This window comes from Episyrphus balteatus, chromosome 3 (assembly GCF_945859705.1).
Source record: "Episyrphus balteatus chromosome 3, idEpiBalt1.1, whole genome shotgun sequence".
NCBI lineage: Eukaryota > Metazoa > Arthropoda > Insecta > Diptera > Syrphidae > Episyrphus > Episyrphus balteatus.
In genome coordinates this window covers 121,404,326-121,422,796 of record NC_079136.1, presented here as the reverse complement: position 1 = coordinate 121,422,796, position 18,471 = coordinate 121,404,326, and the positions used below count along the sequence as shown (strand labels likewise).

Below are 18,471 nucleotides of genomic sequence, written 5' to 3'. Positions count from 1 at the left end.
ATATGGTAATTTATAAAGTGCGTTAGCGTTTTTTTTTTTTTTTTTTTGTATGTTGCTATGAATAAGAATTATGGGATTTTTTGTTGTTGTTGTTGCGGAGGAGGAAGACAACACAAATAAGTATCTTCTGCAAAGGGCAACAACGATTAGGAGAGATGAGATAATGTCATGGAATGAGTATAGTAGGCTTTTAACAAGGATTTTTTCTTTGAAAAAAAAAGGCAAATTTATTGTTAGATTTACAATATTTGGGTAAGAAGATTTTCATGCGGGTGTAATGAACAAACGGATGTTTTATTGGCAAACAAAAAGATTCTTTAATATTTTGAGTTACACACAAAAAAACAGATTCAAATTATTAAAGAATGAAGTAAATGGGTTAAAGATTGGGTCACCAATTTAAGATACAATTGTAGGTAATGAGTGGGTTTTTATTAGCTCATGAAGAAGAAAATGGACCTATTCCAAAAGAATCTTTAACCAAAAGTAAAATGATCGAAAAAATGTATACCAAGTTCCTAAGAGTTCATAGTAAAAAAATTCAAAAGAGACGGTCTTGAAAATCTGTATCCCATACAGCACGAACTTTTAAACAAACAAAAAAAAAAAAAAAAAAAACAAAACAAAAAAGCCTACTCTATTTATTTATTTTTAAATCCAAAAATATTTCTTTCTTCAAAATTAAAATTTTTAAAGATGGCCATTTTGAAGAAAAGAACACAATTATCTTAAATGACCATGTTAAAAAATCGCACGCTCAAAAATCCTTTTTATTCAAAATGGTCTTTTTTTTAAATTGGAAAATTAGAAAAAATAAAATGCACGACTGGGTCGCACGAACTTGCTCTTCGAGTTCAAGTTGCTTAAATTTTTAAGACTTTTTATATAGAAACTTATTTATAAATTTAAGTGCATTTTTAGAAAAAAAAATTTCAAAATCGTTAGAGCCGTTTTTTAAAAAACTAATTTTTCTTAAATAATTTTTTGAAAAAAAAAGTTTAAAAATAAAATTGGTATGCCATTTTTTAGAAATAACTAATCAACATCTAAAAACAAAATTTCAAAAAAATTCAATGTCCCGTTTTCGAAAATTTGATTTTTCAAAAAAAAAAATTTCAAAATTTTTTTTAAAAATCCAAAAATTATTTTTTTCAAAATTTTATTTTTGGCTTATATTTAAATTATATAAATGCTTTTGTATAAAAAATTTCGTTGAAATACAATAAGCAGTTTGGCAGAAAATCAGATTTGAAAAAAGCGGTCCTATGGCAGGTACCGTTAATAATGATTTTCCAAAAAAATTTTCTTCATCAAAAGATAGACCTTATTTAAAAACTAACATTTGAATTTTTTTAACAAAATCGTTGGAGCCGTTTTCGAGAAATTAAACTTTTCCGAAATTTTTATATGGCAGGTACCGTTATTTTTGGTCCAAAAAAATTAATTCCAAAAACCCCTCTGGAGAGTCACCAAAAACTGCTACATAGCAAGTTTGAAGGCAATCGGTCCATCCGTTTAGGCTCTAGCTCCTTATACAGACAGACAGACAGACTGACAGACTGACAGACTGACAGACTGACAGACTGACAGACTGACAGACTGACAGACTGACAGACTGACAGACTGACAGACTGACAGACTGACAGACTGACAGACTGACAGACTGACAGACTGACAGACTGACAGACTGACAGACTGACAGACTGACAGACTGACAGACAAACGGACAGACGGACTTCCGGGTCCCACTTTTTTGGCATTGTCTATCATCGTAATGTCATGGAAAAATGTTATCTCAACTTTTTTTTTTGTACGAATGCATAACTTGATATATAGTACCTACATATATCGCAAGTTAAAATATTGGTGTTAAAATCTTTTTTTTTTTTTTTAAATTAAAAATATTTCTAGAGAAAACAGCCAGAGGGTGGTTAATGATGTTTAAATAAGGAACTATCGATTCCAGTAGGTCAATATTTCGTTGACATGTCCCCGAATTTTCAAAAATTGTTTGTGTACAAAATAAAATTAGAAAAAATGTTCACTTTGCAGTAGTTAATACAGCCTTAAAAAACCATTAAATTTCAGAAGAAAAGGTGAAAAAATAAATTGGGAATTAGTTGAACAAATTCTAGATGCGAGTTTTAGATGAAGCTGGGGACAAAGAATCCATTTAGTTCATAAAAATATTTTTCGTGAAAGGTGTTTTTTTTTTTGCTATTTTTTTTGAACTTGATGAAAAAGAATCTAAAGAGTCCACAAAATTATTTTGAGTTTTTTTTCATACATATAAGATGAACTCCAGAATTAGTTACAAGAAAAACTATGAAAAAAATAATATACGCCTGCGAAAATTGGTAAAAATGAATCCCAAAAAACCAAGGGTGGAAGAGTGTTTTTTTTTTTTTTTTGGGTGAACAAAACACAAGTTATCATTACCAAAGACCAGTAATACCTACTGATTGAAATTTAATCACAATGTTACATTACGATAAGAGTCAAGAATATATAAAAGCTATACACTTATTTTTAATGTTATTTGAGGAAAGGGAAATGTTGAGGTTTTCAACGGAAATTTTATTCGGAAATATTTTAGTTTCCTTCACTAAAGAAAAAATCACTCTTCCACCAAAAGGCTCATTTTACTTTTGGTTCGCACTATAAAAAGAACGTTTTATACACTTTCTATATACTTAAGTTCTTAATTGTACATTATTTATATTTTCTCAAAAACTAGAAGACATAGAAACATAAAGTTTTCGCTGTTCGATAAGGAATCAATTGAGGCAGTTTTCTGTGTGAGTAATTTTTTTTTATTAAAACTCACAGTCTGGACAAAAATAGTATAAAATGAATTTAAAAAAAAAATTTTTCGTCTATTTTTAACTTTGAAATCGATTATTTCAAAAACTATTGGTTATAATATATTGATTTAAAATTTAGAATTAAATGTACAATTTTGCCTTTCGGAAATGGTATCATTTATTACTGTAAGTGTTGCCGTTGTTTTTTAATAATTTTTTTTTATTTTGATAATTTTTTTTTAGAAAACTGCCCCTCCCACCTAAACAAGGGGAGATAGACCCCCCTCCCAAAGAAAAAAAGTTTGTATTGAACTTCTCTAAAAAAAACCTGTTATCAAATCCTACTACGTGCCAAAACAACATTTTTGTTCTATACCTAAAAGTTCGAATTTCTGTATCTGGGTTGAAATCGTAAATTTTTTTTTTTTCTAAGCCAATTTTAAACTGATTTTCATAAAAAATACCTCGTTTTATTTGGAAATAAATATTATTTTAGAATATATTTTTAAAACAGCATGTTGTTGTGAAAATATATACTTTAATTTGATGTCGAAGTTGGTTAAATGACGAAAAAAATGGAATTTTTAAAATTTGACAGCTTATAAATTCTAAGTGGTTTAACCGAGTTACATGTTTTATACATTGTTGAAAAGGTATATTTATCTCCTATCAGAAACTTTAAAAAAAAATCGAACATGGGTAAAAATTTGACGAAGCTAGATTTTTTTCAATGGGTGAAGGTAAAAAAAAAACCGTTTTTGCCCCTAACTCCAGATTTTGGGGGTGTTAGGGACTTTTTAAATACAGTTTCGTAATTAGTGGGACTAGCTCTACAAAACGTGATAGGTCTCCGCCCGCGTATATTTTGAGTGTTACACCGTGTAATTTTTCATTTTTCTACAAAACAGACTTTCTATGAAGTGAACTATAGTCGTTTGCAAAAAAAAAATGAAAATAAAACACAGTTTTTTTTTTACTTAAATTATTTACACGAATTCGATTTTCCCTGACATTCCAATTGTTTGTGAATTATAATGCTCTTAGAGTTAAAGTTGCTTAAATTTTTAAGATTTTTTATATAGAAATTTGAAAAAAAAAAAAATAAAATTCGTTTTTTTTTAAATAATAAAATAAAATCTGAAATCAAATTGATTTCCAAAACAAGTATGCAGTTTTGATTGATATTTTAAGATGTATTTTTAGAAAAAAATTTTCAAAATCGTTAGAGCCGTTTTTTAAAAAACTAATTTTTAAAAATAATTTTTTGGAAAAAATGTTTAAAAATAAAATTGGTAAGCCATTTTGTAGAAATCACTAATCAACATCTAAAAACAAAATTTCAAAAAAATTCAATGTCCCGTTTTCGAAAATTTGATTTTTCAAAAAAAAAAAAAAAATTTCAAAATTTTTTTAAAAATCCAAAAATTATTTTTTTTTGAAATTTGTTTTTTTGGTTTCTATTTAAATTGTATAAATGCTTCCTCACAAAAAGTTTCGTTGAAATCGTAATGTCATGGAAAAATGTTATCTCAACTTTTTTTTTTGGTACGAATGCATAACTTGATATATAGTACCTATATTGCAAGTAAAAAGGGCAACAGGTACTCAATGTCGAATGTCATTTGGTTCAACAAAAAAAAAAAAAATTATCAAAACCGATACCTAAGAATGAAAATACTATGCCTGAAAAAACAACATCCTTAACGAATGGGTTGTTTTACTTCCAACTTAGTATCAACTGTTTTTTTTTTTGGCAATTCCTATTATTTTATCCGAAGTATACAGTCTAAATCCCTTAAAACGACTTACGTATTAGTTCTTGAAATCTTTGAATGAAAACAAAATTACGGAATCGATTATAAAGAATTACCGGACATAACGAACAAATTTTCTTGATCCATCAAATTCGATTTCAATATAAGCAATTTAAGCTCAGTAAAGAAAAGTACATTACATTTGGTTGACAAAAAACAAAAAAAAAACCATATGACTCAAAATCTCTTTCCCCTTAAGTTAGAATTTTGATGTTTAAATTCTTGTTAAAAAAAAAGCAAAAAAATTGCAAGTTTTATTCCGATAATTTTTTTTTTCTTGAAACTGTCCCAAAAAAACACTTAAAAATACGAAGTACATTCACATAGAAACCCATTGGGCTAGAAATTAAAATCTCTAAAAAATTATATTATATATAAATATAATTAAATTCAGAAAAAGTTAGGAACTAAATATTTAGTAAGCTGTCAAAAAAAAAACCTTATTTAGGCAATTCTATAGGAAAGTTGACTCCAAAGTTAGACAAGAAAAATCTCCCTTGCTCGATTTACTCGTTTAACTAAATTTCCGTTCAGAATATTAAGTTAATTGAATGTCTAGTTCCTAATATTTCCTGAATGTGCCCAATTTCTTGTTTCTAATATTTTCGATTCATATTCTGATTATTTAAATTTTTGCATATAGTTACAGTAAACAACTCCACTCTCATTTCAATGTAATAAAATAATCAAATATAAATATTTGCAAACATGGCAAAGTTGCAATCGTGAGAAACGAAGCAAAACTAAAATCCCACATTGCAACTTGAAACCAAAGAATGTATAAACATAGCATTTTAAGAACAAATCTCAATTTTAAATAATAAAAGCTTCGGCAGTTTTTAAACATTACTCGAACTAAAAAGGTCTACCTCTCCTTTTATTTATATCTATATAAAGATTATTTTTTTTTTTTTTTGTTAAACATTGATATCGCCTTGCAAGAAAAAAAAATGCCAAACTATCACTTCTTCATTAGATAAATCGACCTTACAAAACAGTTAATATTTTTACCAATCAATTTGAAAAAAAAGTAGGTATTTCCTCAAAAAAAATTAATATTTCAAGCATCAACTATCTAACAAAAGAAACTAGTACAAAACCAAAAGAACTCTAAAATAACTTTTAAAGTAATTTTCAAAAGAATTGTTAATCAAATACCAACCTATCCTTATTCTGAACTTGTATAACCTTGTCAATTTTCAAAACAACCTTTTTAGTTTCTTGGAATTTCTATCCATTTGGTCAATAACAAGAATTAATAAATTCCTATAAATGAAGAAAAAGAAGAAAGGAATGAAAACTCACATTTAATTATTGCAAGAGAGAAAATAAGAACCTACAACCAGGGTTCCCAGGTTGAAGGGAAAATCACCATTTTTGCAGATTTTCTTAGACGAAAGGGGGTAAAATATGGGACGGGGATAAAAAGGGAAAAAAATATCTAAAAAGGGGAAAAATTTAAACTTCTTACAATGGAATCAATTTAAATAAAATTTAATATCGAAATAAACTCTAAGTGGATTTTTTAAAATATTTCATTAAAATATTTCATTAAGTGAATCTGTACTTGCAGCCGCTGCAGTAAAAAAAAATAAAAGTAAACAAAAAATACTTACATTTTTAAGACATCGTTGTTAAAAAAAAAGCCTGCCTTAGTCGGCATAAATACTCTATGATTTACAAAAATACATTAAATATAGAAAATAATATCCATTTTTACTTGCGATATAGGTACTATATATATCAAGTTATGCATTCGTACAAAAAAAAAAAGTTGAGATAACATTTTTCCATGACATTACGATGGTAGACAACGCCAAAAAAGTGGGTCCCGGAAGTCCGTCTGTCTGTCTGTCTGTCTGTAAACGAAGCTACAGCTTAAACGGATGGACCGATTAATGTTAAACTTGGTATGTAACGTTATTTGGCGACTCTCCAGAGGGGTTTTTGGAATTAATTTTTTTGGACCAAAAATAACGGTACTTGTCATATACCGATTTTAGTAAAATTGAAATATCTCGAAAACGGCTCCAACGATTTTGTTTAAAAAATTCAAATGTTAGTTTTAAGCTAAGGTCTATCTTTTAATGAAAATTTTTTTGTTTAAAAATCATTATTAACGGTACCTGCCATAGAACCGTTTGTTTTTTTGCAAATCCGATTATCTCTTAAACTGCTTATGCGATTTCAACGAAACTTTTTGTGAAAAAGCATTTATACAATTTAAATATATCCAAAAAAAATAATTTTTGGATTTTTAAAAAAATTTTGAAAATTTTTTTTTGAAAAATCAAATTTTCGAAAACGGGTCATGGAATTTTTTTGAAATTTTGTTTTTAGATGTTGATTAGTGATTTCTACAAAATGGCATACCAATTTTATTTTAAAACAAATTCGTGCGACCCAGTCGTGCATTTTATTTTTATTATATTAGCACTGATATTTTAGAATAAAATTTATAAAGTAGTTCCATACTTCATAAATTTTATTTTGACTGTTTTTAGTTTGAAAATGAAATAATATGTACTTTGAGCTAATTTTGATTTTTGTTAATTTTACTTATGTCTTATTTACAAAATTAATATGTTTAAAAAAAAATTTAAATAAAAAAAATAAATAATTGCATATTTTTTTCTGGTAAAAAAGGGAATTTTTTTTACGAAAAAGGGGAAAAATAAACGTTTTGGTGTTAAAAAAAGGGGATTTTTATTTTGAAAACCTGGGAACCCTGCCTACAACATACAATTTTTAATTTCCCATCAAAAAAAGGACATACGAATCCACCTACTTCTTCTCTCCTACACATTTTTGAATCAAAAATAGTTTCAAAAGAGAGAAAATAACTAAGATGATAAAAATTGTTAAAGAAATTCCTTCCTTCACATCCTTCCTTATCCTTTTTTATAAAAGTAAAAATAAAAAAAAAAAAAAACTATGTAACTTTGAAAAAAAAAAGAAGTAAACATTTTTTTGAACACTCACCAAAACATTTTTCTGATTCTCTTTATCCAATAAAAATTCCATACTCTTGTGTGGTCTTCTAGCTGCTGCTGCATGTCCACTTATCACTCCCCCCGACTTTTTATTCCCTCCACTACCCATAACCCCACTATCATCATCCAACAATGCATCCCCATCATCATCATTCCCATCATCAATATCATCCCCATAAACACCACCACCGCCCGACGACGACGACGATGTATTTCTCTTCGATGAGAAATTATATTTCACTTGAGGTCCCAATTCCATCAAACTGCGTGTTTTACCCGAAATTTTTGTCTCGTGCGTATCGAGATTTGTCTCAATCAAACCGATTTTACAATGATTTATTTGTTGTTGTTGTGGAGATTGATAATAATGGTATCCACTACCACCACTAGGTGGAGCTGTCGCTCCAATCTGATGACTATTATTCATAGCGTTTTGCTGTGTATTACAACCGTAACCGTTCGTAACACCGTTCAACTGATTTTTAAAATCATAATAACTACGTTCATTGTCCAAGAATGCTTCATCAATCGATTTGGTAGCATTTTCAAGCGCATGTTGTCTTGCGCGTTTTTCGCATACCCCTACAACACGGGGTGGCTTCTGGAACGCCACTGCTGTTCCTGGTTGTTTGTTGTTATTTGACAGCAACACGTGGTTACTATAACTATTGCTACTGCTTGTATTGGAAGGTGATGGTGAGGAGGGGGCTTTTCCATTATTAGTACAGGGTGTTCCATTCGCAGCAGATGGATGCTGAATTGGACCTTTCAAAGGGATATAAATGAAATCGGGCGAATTTTGTAAATTCGATGCGGCGGCGATTTGATGTTTCTTTGATGATGGCGGAGCAATCGGTGGAAGTTGACTATGAGATTGGGCTTCCTTTTGTTGTTGTTGTTGTTTTTTCTTATTACGTCGCAAAGAAAACCTAAAACCATTAGCAAAACGTGATAAAAAGCCTTTATGTTGGGGATGCTTTTCGTCAGCTTTAAATTTCGATTTGACAAGTTCATTGTTATTATTGAGCGAATTCGATTCGCCACTTGCTGCCGAACATTTTACTGGGTAATTTGACATTTTTGACATTTCACTGTCCACTGATGATGAGGTCGAACAACTTGGTTGTTGTACTAAAATATGGGGGACCGGTGTAGCTGGTCGTTGAGGGGGGTTATTATTATCTAATTTGTCACTAATCAATTTATTGGATGCAGAAAGTACTAGACGCGGTTTGACATTTACATTATTATTACCAGACAATCGATAACAGTCACTACCTCGCTCGACGATAGCCGATTTAAGACTGATGTTTGCAGACTGTGCCGGTGTCGGTGCCGGTGATGATGGTGGCGGTGGTGGCTTTGCAGCAGCAGCTGCAGTCGCTACAACAGAATTAATAGTGATCGTAATTTTCTCTTTAATAGCAGTCTCTTCATCTTTTTCATTATTCTCTTTGTTATGCGATGTTTTTGCGATGTTATCTTTCTCTTCGATTTCGCTCTCTTTGGATTCATTCTCTTCGACTTTGCGATGACTCTCTTCGATAACAGTAGCGTCGTTGTCATTTTGTTCATCGGGTGATGTTGGAGCGACAAGAGTGTCATTGCACTCTTCGGAACTTTGTTCCTGCCAGGTGTATTTCGAAACAACTGGATAAAAACTGACACCTTTGCTACCGAATGAAGCTCTCGATCCGGCGGGTAATAAAATACCCATTCGCTTCTCAGTGGTTGGAAGTTGTTGCATAGAAGTGTGAGTAGATGAGACAAACATATCATCATCGGTGTCCTCATGGGTGAAGGCATTCAAATTAGGTGTCGATGAAACTATGCCAACTCGTTGTTTTTTATTTGCCGCATGGAAACGACGTTTTGGTGGAACTCGTGTCAAATCATTGGTAGAAAGTTCTTTAGGGTCGAAATTACATTTCTCAAGACTTTGGGCATAACTAGTTTTAAGGGATGTTGGATCTTGATCAAAAGTTGTAGTGATTTTATTAGACAAAGACTTTGATGATTTTGAACAATTTCGACGAGGAGGAGGTTTTCGAATAGTCAATTGAACATGATGAATTTCATCGGATTCTTTTGGAGAATCTTCATTTTCTTGATCACTCACAACAGTGGCCATATTACAACGGGAATTCCTCTTCGAATTCGAATTACACTCTTCACTGACCAATGATAAACTATTACGATTTGACCGAGGACGACCGGAATAATCGAGCAATGTTAGATTACTATAACTGGCATTCATATAACCGATACCGCTGCCGCTGCCAGTTGATCCGATTGATTGGAGTGATCGAGCACTTTGAAAGGTCGTCGAGGAATTCAAATTTTCGTTGGAATTACGGGAACGCTTCCAGCTATTACTTCGAATTACTACAAAACCCGATGGCGATCGCGGCGATGTAGGCAATAATTGATCTTCATCAAGATCAGACGAACTCGAGGCACTTAGGGCGGTCCGTTGGCGACGTTGTGCCGCTGATGATCGGCGCTGTCGATGAGAATGATGATGTTGCTGCTGCTGCTGCTGTTGATTCAAATGATTATGTGGATGATTTGGATGAGTATGGTGATGAAGATCATCGATACGATCGAGATCATTGGGAACACTTGCAACACGTTCCGTGCTATTTGACCGATCGAACGAATGCTGATCCTGTTGAAGTTGATGCGGCTGCTGTGGATGATGTTTATGATGACCGACAGCAGCTGTTTCTTCGCCGCGAATGTCTGGCAAACTGGATGATCGGTTTGCTGATCGATGTAGTAGTGGTTGTGGTTGTTCGGCCATAATGCGCTGTTGCTGTTTGCTTGTGGCCATTGCCGCTGGCGGCGATATAACTGAAACTGCTGGCCGCCATGTGAACGACGAGGCAGATGCGCAAGACGATGGCGATGTGGATTTAGATGTGTGGGTAAGAGGCGATGTAGCTGAAGATGATTCGTCGGAGGAAATCGGCGATGAAGAGGACGGTGACCGGCGGCTATTTTTATCGCCATTATACCAGCAGTCGCCGTCGCTGTCGTCTTCGTCTCCTCCGTCGATTAATTCTACATGCTCTTCATCATCATCATCATCATCGTTGTTGTCTACATCGTCGTCATCATCATCATCATCATCGGCATCATCATCGGCATCATCATTTCGTAGCTCCTTCACTTCACTACCGTTGCTATTCACTTTCGCTGTAGCTATTTTGGGAGCATCCTCTGTTTGGTGGATTTTGGAATGTGATTTGTTGGTGTTAGCCACAGAAGCTACCGCCACGGGATGATCGTAAAATTCATCTTCTTCGCAGAATTTTTCAAAATTCGGTATACTTTTTGATTTCGCTCTCATTACAGAGTGAATATATTCACAATAGCCACTGTCTTCACTGAGGTTTTCAGCGGAGCTTTTGCCACCTTTTAGGAAGGCTCGAGTATGAGCTGCACCTGTGGCGCTAAGGAGCTTGTGAGAAGCTACACTATTATCACTGGATGATTCTGAGTCCGATTTGCTAGCTGCAGTCGAGGTGAAGTGAAGATTTGTTTCGAAATCAATTTTATCGAGATCAAAGTAGGTTTGATGAAGTCGACTATCAGAACTTTCGTATCTTTTAAGGCAACCAGTTGATCCTCGGTTTGAATTGGAGCCACTTCCTGAGCCACTTTCAATACATCCACCTTCGAAACTTAGCAACGATGGTGAAGAGTTGCCAAGTGATGAACATAAACCTTGTTCATTAAGGAGTTGCCTTTCGAGGCTTTCAAATTGTATTAGAGATGAAGATCGACTTAGGGAATTACATGAGGGACTGTCCATGTCACAGTAGAATTCATCGAAACGTTTTCGATGTCCACTGTCTCTATTGCTGCTGTTTCCACCGCCATTTAGTGAGTTTGTCAGTGAGTTCGTTTCGTTGGATGTGATTTTATCGATTGCAGAGCTAAGAAGGTCGTTTCGTTGGAATTTTCGTAGGAGTTGAGTATCGTCTAGAAGGGGTTGGCATGTAAGTAGGCCGCCGATAAGGAATTCATCACGTCTAGGGCGTTTTGCTGGACATGCAAAATCACGTTCAGATATCGAATCGGGATCTGGAAGAAATAAGGTTACATTAGATAGGAGTTGAAGTATGTTTTGAGGAAGAATTTACCTCGATTTAATTCGATTCGTATAACAGAACCAGTTTCGGACTCAGAACTCCAGGTGCTATTGTTTTCGAATTGTGACCAACTATTGTGAATGCTTTCTTCATCTTCGGAGGTTTCTTCCATAATTGGCTCGAGCATTGGACGGGAGGATGATAAATAGATGGCATCTGGAAGTTTAAATGTAAAAACATTTTGAATCAGAGAAAAAATTAGTTAAATATATCATATTATGTTAAAAAATTGAGTTAGATTACAAATTTTTGAAAACGCATTTCAAATTTGTGTTTTTAAATATTTACTAGTTGTAACTTTAAAAATTAATGATAAAAAAAAACTAGAACAGTATTGATTTATTTTACCTATTCAACTTTGAAGACATGAAGATGTAATCAATTTGATAATTTATTTTTGTAACTCAAAGAATGAAAATCAGGTTAAAACAAATAGACCAGTGCCAATAATTTTTGAAAATAAAAAAAATTATTAGCAGCATATGGGTGGTGGGAAAATTTAGGATAAATGGTATATGAAAGGGGAAAAATAAATTGCCCACAAAAAAATTGGGGGAAAGAGGGTGGGTGGGCGAAAAAGGGGGGTGGGTGTCAAAAATCATGTTTTTTTACGATTTCTGTCAAAATTAGACGTCCTATCGAAAAAAGTCAAATGCAAAAGTTGTAGGTAGTATAAATGTCTACAACTTTTACTCAAACAATTTTTTTCTATAATCTCAAAAATATTGAAAAAATGCAAAAATACGATTTTTTTATTTTTATCTTTTACAAAAATAGTTGGATTTTAACAAAACTTGCTTAAAAAGTACTTTGTTATGTTTTCTATCTATTAAAAATGTTTTTTTTGAGCAAAAAGTTAATTTTTGGATTTTTGACGAATTTAATTTGAAAAAATAGCCTATTTTTCAATCAAAAAAGTTACCGAAAAAATTTTTGATTTTTGAAAAGTTTGGAATGCAATTATTAAGCTTAGGACCGTTTTTTAAAGATTGTGTGGAAAAACTATACTTTTGTTTTAGAAAATATTGAGAAAAATTGAAAAAAAACGATTTTTAAGATTGATTTTTCCGTAAATGACAGGAATATTTGCGAGAAATAATTTTCCATAGAAACCAAATTATACTTTTCTTATGGTCATTGACCTTTTTAATTTGAATCAAGCACTAGAATAGCTCTAATGTGCAAAGTTTTTGAGATATTGAATTTTGAACGTCGCAAATGCTATTTTTCTGATTTTTGGCATGGTAATATGTCAAAAACGTGATGTGATAGAATTTTTCTGACTTCAGATTCGAGCTCAAATTACTTGCGATATAGGTACTATAGGGCAAGTTTAGGATTCGTAAAAAAAATCGAACTCGAGATAACAATTTTACATGACATTACGATGATGGAGAATGCCAAAAAAGTGGGTCCGGCAATTCTGTCTGTTTGTCTGTCTGTCTGTCTGTCTGTCTGTCTGTCTGTCCGTCTGTCTCTATCTGGAGCTGCAGCCTAAACGAGTGAAGTGATTTTCTTCAAACTTGGTAGTTAGCAGTTTTTGGTGATTCCCTAGAGGGGAAATTGAAATTTTTTTTTATGACCAAAACTAACGGTACCTGCCATATAACGGAAATAGAAAAGTTAATTTTTTTCAAAAACGGCTCTAACGATTTTGATTAAAATTTTTGTGTGTAATACTACACATAAGGGCCAACTTTTTAAATAAAAAAAATATTTTTTGTACCGTTATTAACGGTACCTGTCATAGAACGGTTTTTTTCGTTTCTGAATATCTCGTACAAAATTAACCCGATTTAAATGAAAATTTTTATACAAAAGTGTGTAACTAAAGATAATATTAAAATTTTAGAAAATTTTCAAAAAACGCATTTTTGGTTTTTTAAAAAATATTTCAAAATTTTTTTTTGAAAAATCAATTTTTTGAAAACGGATCAATGAAAAATTTTGAAATTTAGTTTTTATGTGTAAATTAATTATTTCTTCAAAATGGCATACCAACTTTTTTTTTGAAAAATGTTAAAAAAATTTTATATATAAAAAATTATTTTTTTAAAAAACGGCTCCTACAATTTTCAAAATTTTTTTTCTAAAAATACCTTTTTATACGAGAAATAAAATGGCATATTTGTTTTTTTTTTTAAGATATTTTAAAACGGAGTTTTATTAATTATAAAAACAGATTTAATTTTTTTATACTACTTATGAAATTTCTTCAAAATATCGAATTTTAAATTTCTTGAATAAAAAGCTTTAACAATATAGTTACTTTAAGCATAAGAGCAAGTACGTGCGACCCCAGTCGTGCAATTTATTTCCTTTTGTTGATGTGACGTAATAAAATATCAACAATTTCGTTTCAAATAATATTTTGACGCAACAGTAGCTTGACTTACTCGTACACTACACTCAGAGAAAAATAGTTGAAATCGGGATTAAATTAAATAGTTAAAAATGGTCATTTTCAACCCGAAACTTTAAGTCGCAATTTCTGTCTTGGGAAGAATTTTAAAAAGTGTTATGAGTAAATTTAGAGATAAGCTTTGAAATATTTATATTTTCGAAAATTGTTTATTTTTATTTTATATTGACCTAGAAACATTTTTTGCATATTTATTTCTTTTATGGACCAGATAAAATGTTTATTCGGTGCCAATTTCTCAGCTCTCGTTGAGAAAACGAATTTTTAACAAAGAAAGGATCAGTACTCGAATTAAAAAAATAAAAATGTTAATAAAAAGTCCATAGATACTAGCTTACCAATGGAAGAATTTTAACGATTTGGTATTTTTTTTTTTTTTTTTTTTTTTTGAAAATTTAATAAACACAATCCTTTTAAGTGATAAGAAATGTATATGTGTATGGTTTGAATAAAACCGGTCCTTCCTTAAACGAGATTAGCATAAAAAAAAAACCAAAATTTCAGTTTTCGCAAAAAAATGGTAGCACCATATTTTCACTATCCGAATGTTAAATCCGTTTTTGAGAAAATTGCAATAACTCAAAAATTTTGTATGGCAAGTATACACTTTATAAGTAAGATATTAAAAAAAAAAAAAACAACCTTGCGAATTGTGTAAAAATTATATGCACCAATTTTCAAGAAAATCGGTCCACCCGTTTAACCTTCAGCTTCATGTACAGAAGGAAAAGACGATAATGCACAGACACACAGACCGACAAGAACGTTATGAGTTATGACGAAAGCCACTTTTTTGGACTTCTCCACCATCGTAATGTTAATCTTGATTAAAACCTCGAAATTTAATTTAAGTTTTAATTCTAGAAGGGAAATTGAGATTTTTGTATGACCGAAACAAAAGGTATAGAGAGAAATGCCATATAACTAAAATAGAAAAACTTGCTTCTATCAAAAAATGTTTTAACGATTTTGATATAAATATTTGTGTGTACTGCCGCAAATAAGGTTAAACTATACTTCTTGTTTTCTCGCACTTTCTCGTAAGCGAACAAGCAGATTTCAAGAAGTTGAATAGTCTTTGTAGGAAAATTAAAAAAAAAAAAAAAAAAAAAAAACACTTTATGGTTCACTAAATAGATTTTTTAATCGCGACTAGTTTTCTTGAAATTTGAGACTAAGACTTACATTCCTTGTGCATACTACTCTTCTTTGCCAACATTACAAATATTTACCGTTAAAACTTAAGGAGCAAAACTCCCAGAATAGTAGCTAAAAATAACGACTTTGGAACCAAATTTTTGTGTGAATCTTGCTGGAAAAGGTTTATCGAGGACCAAAATCATAATTAACCTTGAATTGACCTAGGCTAATTTGTTTTACTTTTGTTGAACGAACGATTTTTTATTTTCACCGTTAGTCCTTCTTTACTCCTTTAGTTCTCCTTTCCGCCATATTTATAAAAAAAAACTTCTCGCAAAAATTAAATATATTTTAGGATATTTTTAAGACTTTTTAAGACAAAATAAAAGTTTTTGGATTTTATTTACTTGGTGGTTACGACATACAAATCAAGATTTGTACTATACACTGAGGGAAAAGCCACCATAAAACAACGTAAAATCAATGAAAACCATATTGATTTAACTATATTATTCGGAATGATTTTGCGTTGAAGATGAAAATTTTAAAATCAACGTGGAAAAAAGGTTAATTTTTGATTGATTTTCATCTTTGAAACAAAAACGTTTCAACTTCAATTTATTTTTTCCCTCAGTGTATTCTGTAGGTACTCAATATGCACGTTAGAAAGAGCAAATGTTGCAAAACAGTGAAAACTTCGCTACAGTAGGTACATAGATTTTAATGAACATATTGATTTTTTTTTTTCACATAGATAATTTTATGGTACATTATTATGATAGTTTGGCTCTAAAACGACGAAACGGCCTAGACATATCCTATTTAAAGTATCATAATTTTGTCATCGAGTCAAGGGTTCACGACCGCCGCACATAGGAGTATTGTCGTCAAAAACCTGGCCATAATTATTTTTCGTGGTTTTTGTTACTATTTCTGTTTAAAATGAGTATTTCTACAAGAAAATACAATATAAACCTAGTTTTTGTTATTTTTATTTTTTTTACCAAAAACTAAAAAAATTTATTAATGGCCTGTACTCCGCCTGTCGACATTATTTTTCTCAATTTTTTTTCCTCATCCCTAATACCCAATTCTCAGTTTTTTTCTCTCTTTCCCAACTTTAATTAAGATCACTCAAAATAAAATACACTAATAACATCAGTAAATTTAATTTAAAAAATAAAAAACGTTGCATAAAGTAAGGAGTATTTTCTATCAGAAAGTGAAAAACTAATTGACCCTCAATTCTCCAAAGAGCACCTAAGAGCACCCAATTTTTGTTGCATTGTGTTAAAGAATATATAAACTTACTCATAAGTTTCAATTCATCGCAGAATAACGGGGTATACACTAAAACAAAATCATTAAAGTTCAAATAATAACTTACCAAAAATATCAAGTTTTTAGATACTAGTTCTAAGCCCGAATTAAAATAGAAAAAACCATCTAACATTTTCAAAACTTTATTAATATCGTTAATAAATAACTGAAGAAGAATGCTCCATTTAAATTTTTTTTAGATTTCTATCACAACACTTCGATATCGCATATAGAATAACACTTACCAAAATACTTCGCATTCAAATAAAAATGAGGTGGATATAACAGTTAACTTTGAACTCATTTTTTAACAAGACACGATCGAAAAACAAAAAAATGAGTGCAGCATATTGACACATGTTTATTTTGCACCAACTTTGCCAAACTTTTTGGTGTCAATTTAGATTTTCAGAAAATCGACTTATGACCAGGTTTTTACTGCAAATACTCCTATGTACCTACGCCGTTCCTGCCATATTAAAATTAGGTATTCCTTTTTTTATAAACTGACGTTTACAATTTTGCTTTGACCTTGTATTTTCAACCTGATTTTATTGAACAATGTCTATAAAACATGTCATAAAACAAATTGATTACAAGACTTACACAACTTTGAAATTTAATTTTTTTCTCAATTTATATACTACACAATGTTGCAGTCACTTCTTATCTTATCTTTTGTAAACCCTCAAGGTTAATCGTTCTTACATTAAACAAATAATAAAAATAAAAATAAAACTTCTTGCTTATCTAAACAAAAAAAAAGTTTCTATCTCGCACTTTCTGATATATAAAAAAAAAAAAAAAAAAAAAAATATACCTCAAAAACACCTTAATCTTGTGTCGATAAATTTATTTATCTTCATCAATAAAATTATAACAAAAACAGAAAGAACGAAAAAAAAAAACAAATAAACATTTTATTGGAAATATTTGTGTTTTAAATTGCGCAATTGTTTAGTAATTCCACAATAATTAAAACTCATGATTCATGGTCAATAAATTCAATTGAAAATTCTTTTTGTTGAGAGAAAAGAAGAAAATTAATAGGATTTTTGAAATAAAAAAAAAACTTAACGAAAAAAAAAACTCACCTTGTTGATCAAATGGTGTTGGTTCAAATGCCGGTAAATGCCAATTTGACGATGGAGTCGTTATGACTCCAGCCAAGTCCAAATGTTCCATTACTTTTGAAGGCTCTCTATAATTTTTTGGTTTAAATTCTTTTCCAAATCCAGGATGAAAAAAACACTTTTTAATCACTCGTTACTTTCTCTTTCGTTAAGTTTATCAACCGTTTTACTGTAGTTACCATTGATGTGTGTCAATTTTGACGTTTAGATTTTGTGTAGGAAAAAAAATAAATAACAACACAAACACACAACATCTACAATTTTTTTTTTTTTTTCTAATTGAAAGTTTTTTTTTTTCAAGTTCAAGGCACCGATAAGTTGTCGTCGGCACTTTCTGAAAAAAGACAAAAAAAAAAAAAAGAACGAAAATTAGAAATAAAATTTATTATCAACAACAAAAATCTTAATTAACACTTAATTTTTAATTATAAAATAATTTAATTTAAATTTTTGTTTATTTTCTATTTTAGAGAGCGACAAAAAAAAAAAAAAACTAAAAAACTGTATCTAACACGTCTCGACGTCGTTATAATAAAAGTCGTATTCAACCGTCACCATCACTGTTGTCGGCGATCGAGTCGAAGTTAGATAAATTTTATATACAACAAAATTTGTAAAGTCGTGGCGATCATTTTTGATTATTTTATAGTCGCGGTACTCGACGAATCGAAATGGTCTCTGGGCGAGA

General features: G+C 30.9%; 1 protein-coding gene across 3 annotated transcripts in view; it reads right to left on the bottom strand.

Annotated features, from left to right (window-relative positions):
• Positions 1 to 17,963, bottom strand: part of LOC129913906 (probable serine/threonine-protein kinase DDB_G0267686) — a 155,865-nt gene extending 137,902 nt beyond the window's left edge. For all 3 annotated transcript variants that reach the window (XM_055992878.1, XM_055992879.1, XM_055992880.1), the window contains exons 1-3: positions 17,745 to 17,963; positions 11,760 to 11,924; positions 7,601 to 11,700 (exon numbers count right to left, since the gene is read on the bottom strand). In XM_055992878.1, the coding sequence (XP_055848853.1) occupies positions 7,601 to 11,700; positions 11,760 to 11,924; positions 17,745 to 17,835 (4,356 nt within the window). In that variant the 5' untranslated portion in view covers positions 17,836 to 17,963. The remainder of the gene's footprint in view (positions 1 to 7,600; positions 11,701 to 11,759; positions 11,925 to 17,744) is intronic.
• Between the last annotated feature and the right edge of the window lie 508 nt (positions 17,964 to 18,471).